The sequence below is a fragment of the Eptesicus fuscus genome, chromosome 11 (genome assembly GCF_027574615.1).
Source record: "Eptesicus fuscus isolate TK198812 chromosome 11, DD_ASM_mEF_20220401, whole genome shotgun sequence".
Classification (NCBI taxonomy): domain Eukaryota; kingdom Metazoa; phylum Chordata; class Mammalia; order Chiroptera; family Vespertilionidae; genus Eptesicus; species Eptesicus fuscus.
This window is the reverse complement of record NC_072483.1, coordinates 19,351,003-19,364,868: the sequence shown is the minus strand read 5'-3', so window position 1 is coordinate 19,364,868 and position 13,866 is coordinate 19,351,003. Positions and strand designations below refer to the sequence as shown.

At 39.6% G+C, this 13,866-nt stretch overlaps 1 protein-coding gene across 1 annotated transcript in view; it reads right to left on the bottom strand.

Moving 5' to 3' along the window:
- Nucleotides 1-13,866, bottom strand: part of THSD7B (thrombospondin type 1 domain containing 7B) — a 759,963-nt gene that overhangs the window by 369,624 nt on the left and 376,473 nt on the right. Inside the window, exon 11 of the mRNA XM_028148195.2 lies at nt 10,013-10,116. Within this exon, the coding sequence (XP_028003996.2) occupies nt 10,013-10,116 (104 nt within the window). The remainder of the gene's footprint in view (nt 1-10,012; nt 10,117-13,866) is intronic.

Genomic DNA, 13,866 nt, shown 5'->3' with positions numbered 1-13,866 from the left:
GTTTGAGCATCATCCCATGCACTGTAGGGTCTCCAGTTCGATTCTGGGCACATGCTCAGGAAGCATGCAGGAGGCAGTGGTCAATGTTTCTCTCTCTATCCCTCTCACTTCCTCTCGATCTAAAATCAATAAAAAATTTTTTTTTTTTAAATCAGATGAATTCCTCTACACAAAACTTAAGGGTGGATTTCTAAGGAAAGTGCCTGTGATAAGAACATTATGGAGGGTATTTTTTAAAAAAAACCAGGACTACATTAACAGTGATCAGGAGAAGGGAGGCAGACACAGTGGAGTTTTATAGAGATGAAATTCACAGGGCTAGATGGCTGGCTATCTCTATCAACAGATGAGCGCAGATGCAACCATTTGAGAATGAAAACTTGGGATGAAAAATCCAGCCTCTGGAAGGAGAAAGTAAGTTCATTTTTGGAAACAATAAATTTGAACTATCGATATAGTGTCTTCAGCAAGTGAGAATTCTAATGATCAGGAAAGAGAGATCTTTCCCTTGAATTGAAGACTTGGTGATCCTCTCGAGAGCTGAAATCCTGGAAAGAGCTGGAGTTATGTGGGGAGACATAGATGGAGATGATAAAGGTAAAGAGAAGAACTAGGAAGAATGATGTCATGTAAGGGTTGGGTGGAGAGAGAGAGAAGTCAGGCTCAGAGATTGGGACATAAGTATTCAAGGGAGGTAGAGAAGCACCGGGGAAAACTGGACATGGGGATAGTGGTGAGGGGTCTCCAAAGGAAAGCCAGACCCTTGTGGTATTAAAAAAAAGATAACTGGATTTACGACGAGAAGACCCTGGGTGAATACTGGGAAGGGGTTTCTTGCACACTGAGCTATGTAACAAAGCTCTCTCATGTTTTTTCTTCTTCACTGGCCCTACATCTGTGTTCTGAGAATTTCCTAGGGAGTTTAGAAAAAAGGAAAACAGACTCTTCTTTCCAAATCCAGAAAACCTCTACATTCCGTCCCATCACCTTCTGTCTCCAGAACCAAGCTCACATCCGTGTGTTTTTATGTTTTCCCCACTACTTATTTCTATTTTGTCTTCATATTTGCATAATATGGTCATATTTTCACACTTTGAACTCTGAGTTATAATGCTAATTCTTTGACAAATATTCTTTAAAGTCATCACTTCAACATCTGTTTCCTTTCAGTCTGTAGTTGTCAAAGTACACTGAGTGGCCAGATTATTATGATCTCTGAACGCATAATAATCTGTCCACTCAGTGTATATATATAGATGAGGCTCAGTGCATGAATTCATGCATGGGTGGGGTCCGGCCAGCCTTGCCAGGGGGAGGGGACATGGGCGGTTGGCCAGCCTGCCTGCTGGTCGAACTCCTGGTCAAGGGGACAATTTGAATATTAATCTTTTTATTATATAGGATATACACTGAGTGCCAGATTATTATGCATTCAGAGATCGTAATAATCTGGCCACTCAGTGTATAATTTTGTTTCACCTACAATTACTTTGCTAAGACTAGACAGAATATTCTGTTATGTCTACTCAATTGCGAAATCATTTCTTCCATCTTTAGTTACACATTTACTTCTAAAACATTAGCCATACCACATACACATTTCTTTAAAACTTCCCCTCTATGATTTTATGATCATGTGCCATATTTCTCAATAACAAAAATGAGTTAGTTGGTATGTCATAAAAAAATAGACCCTCTGAGCAAATAGGTTTGGGAAAATTCTCTGATGAAAAAAATGGTGATAGACTTCTTTACTGCAGCGCTGTAAGGGCCTTCAATATGCTAATTCCACACCGAGATCTCCAGAGGGGTTTAATTTGGTCACAGAATCCTTCTTTTTTCCATGTAACCAATGAATCTCTCCACTCAGTTACTTTAAAACCATGCTCTGTGACATGACATCCTCCCTGGATTCTAAATACATATTCCTAACCTCCAAGCTTCGGAAAAGGAAAGGAGATTAGCATTTCCTGAGCAACAATGAGCACTGGAAAACGCAGCAAGAAACTGGAATCATTATCTCTATTGCAAATGAAAAGAAACCTGAGGCACAGAGAGGCGAGGTCTTTTATCCACACCCATGAAAGGAGTCAGTGGCAAAACCATGAAACCTTGAGCTAAGGGCCTTGATGTTCCACAGTGAAGAAGACGTATTTTCATCACACCAGGTTGCCTCCAGGCCTTAGGCCTCTCCTTTGTGTTTTCCCCCATAAAGAACTGACATCATATGCAACCTTTAAACAAGTGATTCAAAAAGGTATTTCTAGATGTGATTATTCTCACATACTCAAATACTGCATCTCTCTCTCCCTTTCTCTCTATTTTATGTCAGTTATTTATATCAATTATTTATGTTCTCTTTTTTTTTTTGCATCCATAGTGTCCATTTTCATGGGTGTAAAACAATTAAATACTGCCGATCCATCCCTATCCTTTGTTCTATATGCAAAGTTAGCTATTAATTCCAACTGATTTTTTAAATGCCTTTTATGTGTATTTCTTCTAATTAATTCCTAAAGTCTGGTACAGGCTTTCAAAGCCTTTGTGGTATAATTTACAAAAACTCCATGAACCCCAAACTTTCTACTTATAGTTCCTCCTTTCAAGAATTTCCTATGAGCTTGATTATTCTCTGTACCTAGTGAATTTAATGAACTCCAACAGGTTTATAATTGTTATTCCTCACGCATCTGGTTGAAACACTGTATTTTATCACACCATGTGAATCCTTCATAACATGGTTGGCCTGAGGTGGCACTTATTTTGCAAAGTTTGTGTCCGTTTGAATTCTGAATAGCAATGAAGACAAGTTTGAGTTGTTAGAGACTCTAGAGCAAGTGGGGCTCCTCCTGCTCTTGCTGCTACTAAAGACTATTGCAGTTTCTGTTTTCTTTTAAAAGGAAAATAAAAATGTAAAAACAGCCCTAGCTGGTTTGGCTCAGTGGATAGAGGGTTGGCCTGTGGACTGAAGGGTCCCGGGTTCGATTCCAGTCAAGGGCACATGCCCAGGTTGCAGGCTCGATCCCCAGTGTGGGGTGTGCAGGAAGCAGCCAATCAATGATTTTCTCTCATCATGGATGTTTCTATCTCGCTCTCCCTCTCCTTTTCTCTCTGAAATCAATAAAAATATATTTTTTGAAAATGTAAAAACATTGCTTCCTTCCCCTACAATCCTAAAATGGCTCCTGGGCTACACAGAAATGCATACCTTGGCCTTAGTAACCATAGGGTGAAGGGAAGCCATGAGATTCACATGATTTGAACAGACTAAATTCTGGCCCTGGACAAGAGAAATGTAATCCTATTACATTTATACAGTTTGCAGTAGACTTTAAAATCCATGTTAATATTCCTGAAGGGAAGATAGTTCTGTAACTGAGAGCCAGGCAGTCAGAAGAGAAATATATTGCTCCTAGTTTAGCAAATAACTGCATTCCGCAAATGAAAAAAACATTACTCCCTACTCACCCTCACCCTCAACAGGATTTAATCAGGGAGGTATTAGCTGGGATGTGACTGAGGTGGGGGTGGAATGAAGAGATACTTTGGGTTTTGCATTAGAACTTATTAAGTTAAAAATGGAGAGGCCGGTGCAAGATGCCATGTCTGAATCTGTACGTAGTCAACATTGTGTTACTAAAGCGTCATGCCTTAGGTCACCCACCTTCTTTAATATATATTTTTAATTTATTTCCAACTTTTTTAATGGGTTCATATTTAACCTGCAGCAACCATGGAAGCCACTAAGTTAATCCTACCCTAGGACATGCCAAGGGAATGAAAAACACCTCCCAGAATCATTATTCCCTGAGACTAAGATGTAATCTTTGCAATCAGTCATTTAAGTCACATATTTCCATGTCTTTAAGTTCATTTTTTTAAGATGTTTTATTTTCTTTCTGAGCTGCCTTGTTACCTTGGTGATTTGTGATATTTGGTGAATTCCTTCTCTGTCTAGGCATCTATGTATGAGTGGCATTTCTCTAGTAGATTAATACAAATAAGTCAATTCATTATTTTCCAGTAGGTAGTGCTGATTCACAATCTGTTTGTTTATTGATCTGTGGATTTATTTATTTATTTATTTATTTATTTATTATTTTAGCTCTCTTGCAGTTCTCTGACTTTTCAGACCAATTCTGGGTGGTGGAAAATGGCCTGTGCTCCCTGGGAAGGTGGGCACTGCCTGTATACTCAGATCACCCTGGTCCCAGGAGACCAACCCCTCAGGGGAATGTGGTGAGTGACTGGGCTCCAAATCCATGAAATCCCAGTGCTGTTTCCTGCAGCCAGATGCTGCTGGCAGTGTGGCAGTGGTTCATGGCGGGGACGGAGCGGGAGGCAGCCGGCTTCTTTGTTGTTTTGTACTCCTGGTAATGGCAACCAGTGACATTCCAGGGTATCCCTCTGTACCCCTACCACAGGACCAGTCACAGAGTGCATTTGCTCAAGGAAAAACAGTGACTCTGTAGCACCAGTTCTTGGGTTTGCAGGTAATGTGTTCCACAACCTGACACCAAGGGCAAAGGGGGGCGAGCTCTGGGAGGTTATGGGGTGGCTTTGTTTCTCCGTCTGTAATGTTGGCCGCCCAGCAGCAGCGGCGGCACCATTGTGCTGTGTCCTTGCCCAGGTCTCAGGGCTCAGCTGCAGCTGGTACTCCCCACTCCTGCAGGGACGCTCACTGAATAGCGTTGTTCCTCCTGCTGAAGGGAGTGCTAGCCACAGTCTGATTCATCCCCTCCTGGGGCTGAGCCTTGTCATGAGCTCCTACCTGTAGGGCTGCCTATGTGGCTTGTCTCAGCATTTCTCCCTTTTTACCTCCCGGTTCATTCTCACCTTCCTAACTTTAGATGCTTCCATGCACAGATCTCAGAAGTGTTTGTGCATTGAGCAGGGAATCTCTTGGCACAGATCTCAGAAGTGTTTGTGCATTGAGCAGGGAATCCCTTGTTGAGTTATATCTGTTCAAATTGTTTAAACTTCAAGGGGAGAGGGGAAAGACGAAGGGGATCTCTCACACAGCTATTCCTCTGACATCACTCCTGCCTAGCAATTTCTTACCCCCTCCCTCTATAAAAATAAAGGTAATCCAGAACTTATTTTGAAAGTGGATCACTTTGCCAACTTATTTTTCCAGAAAAGCACCTTCATTTTAAAGCGATTCTTTGACTGCAAAGAAAATGAACAGATTCCATCAAAACTATTATGTAAGAAGACTATGCCTTTCCTGGTGACAAAAAAAAATAAAAAAAAATAAAGAAGAACAAAAAGATTTGACAGAGATAAGAGATCTGCCTTCTTTGGTCCATATAAACAGTGCTCAGTGAAAATGAACCAAAAAGAATTCAGGTATTTCATAGAAGTCAAGAATATCTCAGGACAACTTGGATATATAATACCTACTCTGTTTCCATTATATTGTTGTCTCTATGCTATGATAGTGTACACTTATAAACTAATGAATGAGAATATAATATCCAAAAGAAACATACTGGCAAGTCCATTAAGCCAGTTTTCAAGTGGTCACTGTGAACAGCAAAATAAGAATCAGACCACATCACTTCATAGACAAATTCACTCCCTTCAGGAATGTCAGCATCTTTCTTTTTTCTTTTTTTTTTTTAGAATTAATGTTTTACCCTGTTAAGGTCAATTTCAGCAAAGTATGTTAGAATATTTAATTTTCTTCCTCTTATGCTTTCATTTGCCATAAAAGCTGAGCTACCATCCTTCTTTATTCAGATTCAGCAAGAAGCTAGACAGAAATATACCTCTGTCTCTGAGACAGCAAGGACAGTGGGCCTTAAAATGTTCATCTCCATGGAGAAAGTATAGACTTAAGCTACTGCTATAATCCTATAGTGTATACTACACAAAGGTGCCATTTTAAAAAACACATTCATGTAGATAGTGCTGATCTAGCTAAAGGTAAGCAAAGGTCTTGTAACAACAAGATTGTATTATTACTATTTTCTGACAGATGGAAATAAATTGCTTTTTGGAAGCCGTCTTTCCTATAATTTACACAGAGTCACTGCCTATACAGCCTCATCACAGTACTGTATCTAACAACCTTGCTTATTGGTAAAAGTTCACACAGGGCCATCATTTGCAAAGTGTAACTATTATGAACTGAATTGTGTCCCTCCCTAAAGTCATGTTGAAGCCATAGCCCCAAATATTGCTGTATTTGAAGGTAGTAAAGACCACTAGAAGCAGTTTGCTTTTAGCTGGCAAGTCCAACAATATACATTCACTGTTCTCTATCAGGGACACAGTAACTCTCCAGCCCTGTTTTAGAATTTAGTTTGTGGTCAGCTTGACCAGTCTTTTCTCTCAATAAGATACCATACTTGTCCATTACATTAATGACATTATGCTGATTAGATCTAGCAAGAAAAAAGTATCAACTAATGTAGACATTTTGATAAGCCAGTGGGGGAAGAAAATACTTGAAAAAATCCAGGGGCTTTATACCTCAGTGAAATTTCTAGAGGTTCAGTGGCATGGGGCATTTTGAGATACCCCTTCTAAAGTGGCAGGTCAATTGTTGCATCTTTCCCTCCTACAATCCAAATAGGCCTCTTTGGATTTTGGAGACAACAACTCTTCATTTGTGTGGGTTATTCCAGCCCATTTACCAAGTAACTAGAAAAACTGCTAGTTTTGAGTAGCACCCAGAATAAGAAAAGACTCCAAAACAAGTTGAAGCTACTGGGCATGCCGCTCTGTCACTTGGGCCACATGATCCAGCAGATCCAACACCACTGAAGTATTAGTGACAGATGGGGACACTCCTTGGAGCCTCCGACAGGCTGCTGTAGGGGAATCGCAGTGCAGGTCCTTAGGATTTTAGAGAAAAGCCCTGCCATCTGCTGCAGATAACTACTGTTCTTTGCAGAAACAGCGTTTGGCCTGTTACTGTAGAGACTGAAAGCTTAACCTTGGGCCAGGTTATCATGCAACCCGAGCTTTACATCATGAATTGGGTGTTACCTGGTCCACCAAACCATAAGGTAGGGTGTACAGTAGTACTCCATCATCAAATGGCTGACTGGGCCAAAGCAGGCTCTGAAGGCACAAGTAAGTTACATAAAGAAGTGGGCAAATGACCATGGTACCCACTCCTGCTACACTACCTTCTCCCTCCCAGCCTGCACAGAGGGCCTCATGGGGAGTTCCCTGTGATCAGCTGATAGAAGAAAAGCCTTAGGTCTGATTTACAGATGGTTCTGCATGATATGTAGGTACAACCCCAAAATGGACAGCTGCAGCACTAGAGCCCCTCTCTGAGACATCCTTGAAAGACAAAGGTGCAGGGAAATTTTCCCAGTGGTGCACCTGGTTGTTCACTTTGCTTGGAAGGAGAAACAGCCAGATGTGTGACGTACATAGACATTTATAGTCTGTGGCCAATGGATCTGCTGCTGGGTCGGGGTCTGACAGGAACATGATTAGAAAATTGGTGACAAGGGAATTTGGGAAGAGGAATGCAGGTAGACTTTTCTATATGGGCAAAACATGGGAACATATGTGTAGCCCACATAAGTGCTCACCGAAGGGTGACTACACATTCTGTGGACACCAGAGAGCCCCTTTTTCCCAGCTATACTTGTCATCACCCAATGGGCTCATAAACAAAGTAGCCATAATGGCGGGAATGGAGGTTATATATGAGGTCAGCAACATGAACTCCATTCACCAAGGCCTAACTGGCCATGTTCACCACTGAGCATGCAATTTGCCAGCAGCAGGTTACCAACACTGATTCCCAATATGGCACCATTCCCCAGAGTGATCAGCAGCTAACATAGTGGCAGGTTGATCACATTGGACCACTTCCATCATAGAAGGAAGAGTATTTTGTTCTCACTGGAATAGATACTTATTCTGGATATGAATTTGCCTTCCCTGCATGCAATGCTTCTGCTAAAACTACCATCTGTGGACTTACAGAATGACTTATCCATAGTTATGGTATTCCACACAGCATTGCTTCTGACCAAGAAACTCATTTCATAGCAAATTAAATGTGGCAAAGGGCTCATGATCATGGGATTTACTGGTCTTATCATGATATATACTATCCTGAAGCAACTGGCTGGACAGAATAGTGGAAAGGCCTTTTTAAGACTCAGTTATGGCACCTGCTAGGTGGCAATCCTTGCAGAGCTGGGACAAGGTTTGACATGCTCTAATTTGACATCCAATAATATTGTTTCTCCAACAGCTATCAAAGGACAGCAAAGCAATAATTAGGAAAAATCATTTCAGAAAAGATGTGTCATTAGAGACCCAAACTAAGATCATCCACATCCTCATATTCCAAATTATTTTGTATAGATGCAAAAGTTAGACGGTGAGAAAGGCTGAGAGAGGAAAAAAAAAATCAATTGAAATATGGTATTGCAAGAGAGCTCTATAGATACCCTGGACTGCCAGAAAGATAAACAAGTAGGTCCTAAAGCAAACTAAGCCTGAAACATTGCTAGAGGCAAAAAAATGACAAAACAGAAGCTGTCATACTCTAGACACATCACAAGAATGCAGGGTTCTTTGGAAAGACAATAATACTGGGAAAACAGAAGGCAGCAGGAAACAAGAAAGACCAAATATGAGAAAACAGACTCCATAAAAAAGCCATAAGCATGAATTTACAGGAGCTGAGCAGGGCTGTTGAGGACAGGACATTGTGGACATAGAGTCACCAGGAGTTGGGCAAGCTGACTCAATGGTATGTTGTAACACACAAAACTCACTCTTGCCCCTAGGACCCTTAGTAACACTTTTGCTTCCTGTGCCCAGAATCCTATGCGCTGCTGGCCTATAGGTCTTAATTCCAAAGAGAGGAAGGCTTCCACTAGGACGGTGGTCGGCAAACTCATTAGTCAACAGAGCCAAACATCAATAGTGCAACGAGTGAAATTTCTTTTGAGAGCCAAATTTTTTAAACTCAAACTTCTTCTAACGCCACTTCTTCAAAATAGACTCGCCCAGGCCGTGGTATTTTGTGGAAGAGCCACACTCAAGGGGCCAAAAAGCCGCATGTGGCTCGCGAGCCGCAGTTTGCCGACCACGGCACTAGGAGATACAACAATGATTCCACTGAACTGGAATTTAAGACTGCTGCCTGGCCATGTCGGGCTCTTCATGACTCTGAATATATTTCCTGTGCTGGCTGAGATGACTGATCCTGACTAATACAATAATCCATGAAACAGGAAGAGAAACTTAATTCTAAAAATGCCTTTTAGAAGAATTATGAAACCAGTGTAATGCAGTTGGTCCCACAAGTTCTGATTTCGCTACACACATCCCTTGAGCGACAAAGTGATCAGATTTTAAGATTAAAGCACTTCTTACCAAACCTCATATTACTAGCAAGGAGAGAAGTCTGATGACTCTTTCAGTGTTTTTCATAGATTTCAATATACAACCCTTCCAGACATTTCACTCAGATCCAGAAACCTATTCATAATGACTTCTAGAAATTCAATAGTTCCTTTCTATGTATATATTACATATAGGATATTATATATATATATGTAATTATAAATATATATATATATATATACATATATATATAAAACAATAAGGTTTAAGTCATGATTATTAAGATTAGTCAATTAATTCAGTTATCCTTTCATTCATTCAACAAATATTTAATTAGCACCTAAGAAATACAATGCATATTATTGAGTCTAATCTTGACATATCCTTCATTCCTTGGGTAACATCCAACATGCATTTGGAAATCATAATTGGGGTATGTTGATGACTTAGAATAGATATTTGCTTACACTGCACTAGACCTTAGATGCACTAGCTGGTTATGGTTAAAATATAGTATAACATCAGCATTAACTGATACCAAACTTCAACTCAAACACTTACAAATAAGACAATCTAATAATACCGCAACTTACTCCAATATAAGCATAGTCAACAATTTATAAGAGTAACATAATGTAAATCACATTCTAATAGCAAATCTGTTTGAAAATCCTCTTACCTCTTGTTTGCACCCCTTTCCCACAGGCTTCGCTGGTGCTCATTATTCCCTGCCTGACAGATTCCGGCACTAAGGTACAGGGGCTCCATTTCTGTGGCTTCCACCTGTGATTACAAAGAACAGGGAACTAGAAATTTCACCATGACAAACACACAAAGGACATACTTGAAATGGATAAGTGGGAAATCCAAAAGCATAAAGATAGTAATTCAATAAAAATGGATTTGAACCCAACGCCATAAAATGGAGCCCTGGTATGCACTTGAGATAATAATCCACTCTGCCTCAGGCTCACGGTTAATGCCCTGATTCCATTTTTTAAAACGTGGACATTTTGCACGTAAACCTTAGTTCATATAGCAAAGTGGCCATAAAAGCATTAGAAGCACAGATCAAATCTAGAGTGCTAACCACTTTATGAACTTACAATTGTTAGAAAAAGAGAGAATTCTTATGTTCCATTAGAGCATTAGAGAATCAAGTTTCGAACAGCTAAAAGTGCCACTTGCACACCTTTTCACTTGATCTTCTAGTTCAATATTTTAGAAATGTGTTTCCTAGGGCTTTGAAGTAACTCAAACAACTCATAGGTTGTCGAGTAAAAGGGAGGTGGGGGAGGCACAGGTACCTATGTATGTGATAGTTCATTCCAAGGAAGAGGAATTGATCCACCTCTGATGAATTACCGATATTTCTATTCCTGCGAGGAAATAGTCTCTAAGGACCCTGTCCGGCTTTTCCCTGTTTTTCCTTCCTCAGATCAACAAAACTTTCTATTTTTATGACCCACATGACAGACTGTGCCTTGTGTCCTTAGCCTGTCTATTTAGAATGTTCCATAAAACCCAAACCTTAAGTGAAGCCACAGCTTCTGTTCCTTTGCTTAATATATTTTTACACTTTTTCTATATCAGCCAATACTACCAACAAGAGATGTTAATTCAAAGAGTAAAATAAAAACAGGGAGTAAAATATCATTGCCCAGCCTTGCAAGATGAAAATGTTCTAGATATTTCTTGCAAAACAGTTGCATAAAATTAACACTACTATAAAGTACATTTAAAAATAGTTAAGATAGTAAATGTTATGTGTTTTTTTACCATAATAAAAAAAAAGTCTTAGTGAAGAAAGACTTTCTTTACTCAGGAAAAGTCAGTTTAATGTCCTTCTTAGTTATGTGAACATAGCTTGAGATAGTACGTGGAGATCACCTAGCATAGCCAGCCATTAATATCAGTACTCACAAACTCCCTCCCCCCCCCCCTTTTTTTTTTTTACATTAAGTGGGTCTCTTAGACAATTGGAAGCAAGTGAGGCAGAGATGGTCTGAAGGGGAGATACAGACCATCCTGCAAAATCAAGCCAAGTACATTAAAATATAAAAGTGAAACAAATATATCATTGACTTTATTCAAGTGGCCTCCATATTGGGAAGAATTGGAGAGAAATCAGAAACAGCTAACTAGCAAAACCTGTCATTTTTAAATAAATCACCTGTTGATTTTAAGTAGTTCTAAATTTTCTTTGTATATGCATAGACTCATTCAGTATAATTCCAAAACACAGAAACTGATACAGTAAGGGTTTTTCAGTCTGACTTTTCAACTAGGATATGTCATCTATTCAGATCTCTTAAATGTACATGGGCTTTCTACACCAAAATGAGACCAAGGAATGGAATCTAGTTTAGTATTCTACAGAGACGGAAGTAGAAGGAATGACTTTTCAGGGCTCTCCTGTGAAAGCCTCAGTGTTGGGATGAGGAACCTGAGCTCAGGGCAAGTGATATGTCCCAGACTGCACAAGTCAGGGAAGGCCAGTTTTCAATCCCACATCCCTGGATGCTCAACCATGGACCCCTGGCCAATTCCATATAAGGATCCTCGCCCATGCTGCTTCCCCATTCCTGTACTAACCTAACATATTGGAGGAATGCTCAAACTCACAGAAATATTTCTGTGGACAATTTGTTTCTGTTTTAATTGGTAAATGTGTTACTATGTCACTTTAATGGAGTAAAAAAGAATAATCACAAGATAACGATAAAGGTCTACATTAACTTGCTTCCCTAAATACCAATGATGGGGAAAGCAAAAACTAAATTGGAACCAAATTACTCAAAATTCATGGATGCTTTACTAAGGAGCAGAGAATCACGCTGATAACTGGGACATATATTAAACCACACACACCAGGAGAAATGATACATTGATCCAATCCACACACAGTGGAACTGATTTCTGGGGAAATGGCAGGAGGTCGATGATGGAAACTAGTTCAAACATGAGTGGCTAAATTGAAGTGCAGCAAGAGAGTCAGGAGAGTGGACAATAGAAAGGAAGAGCCCACTAATAGTTCCTAGGATTTTCTCTGATTATAATAGCCCTTGGTTCATAAAAATGTGAAATAATATTTGATTTGGCTAATTTTTTTCAATTGGCTACTATCCCCCAGCGATCGTTAGCTGGGCTCAGAAGTTTCAATATTTACATACATGGCACAAAAGGATGGATATTGACAGAGCTTCCACAATGCTCCTGTGGTTGATGAGGAAAAACTAGTAGTCTGGGCATGTTCCCAGTGTTTGTCTACATCCTTCCCAAACTGGTCATCATATAGAAACAATAGGAGTACAGGGATGATAAAACCAATAGGAATTTAGATTTCTTCAATGAGACTCTAAACTTTATCTAATGTAAGGATCATCTTAAAAGAAGAAAAATAACTTGTATTTTTATTAATGAATTAGTCCTTGAATTTCATAGATTTAAGATGTAGCTTCTTAAATAATCCAGGGAGATATTAGGCATTTTTGGTAAAGGCAGTTTTAAATGTGATGATAACCAAATGCCTTTTAAGATCATGGGATTTCTTCACAAACCAGTAAAACCCAACAGTGAATTTAATGCAGATGTCCTTTAAAGCAATGTTTCAATCCAATGTTGAAAGAGTGGAAGTTTATGTCTAGACACACAAGCCTCAGGTATTGCTTTTTATAACCACCAACTTGCCAGAAGGAACATTTATAGTTTTTATAGTTTAAAAGTTACTCATTTTCTTTTCATTTTTAACATTTTATCCATAGGTTAAACTAATATTGCTAACTAGATCTTTTCTTAAAATGTGTACATAATTAAAATTGAGAACCAAAACAATTTTTGAATTATATACTTATTAAATAAGTACAAATTTGGTTTGTGGTTCTTGATAAAAAAAGGTTTTAGGATGAGAATAATGGAATGAAGTAAGTTACCTTTGCATGGGTGCCTGTGTGTGTGTGTGTGTGTGTGTGTGTGTGTGTGTGTGTATGTGTGTGTGTGTGTATCTGTGGTTCAGGTAAGGACCTCACCCTGAATCTCCTTGAATCCTGATCCTGAAAAGATGTCCTGAGTGGCAAAACTCCAGAAGCTCATTTACTATCAAAACATGTCTGTTTCTTTTTCCTATAAATCAGACTGTCATATTCTTTATCCCTCAAAATGTATTCCAGATAGGAAGGGGAAAAAAGTAGAGGTATTTGAAGATAAACAACATTACCTTATCTTATCTCTCACTAAACAACCATCTATATATATGTAAAAGCCTAATATGCAAATTGTCCCCTTAGGAGTTCGACCTGGAGACTGAGAATTCAATCTCTCGCTATGACATGCGCTAACCACCAGGGGGCAGTGTGGAATGAAGGAGGGCCCCAGCTGGCAGTTGGCAACTGGGGAAGGGAAGCCCTGGCTGGCAGCTGGAAGGCCCTGATCGGCCCTGATCGCCAGCCAGGCCTAGGGACACTACCTGTGCAGGAATTTCGTGCACTGGGCCTCTAGTATATTATATAAAAGAAAATGTCATAATTTATGTTG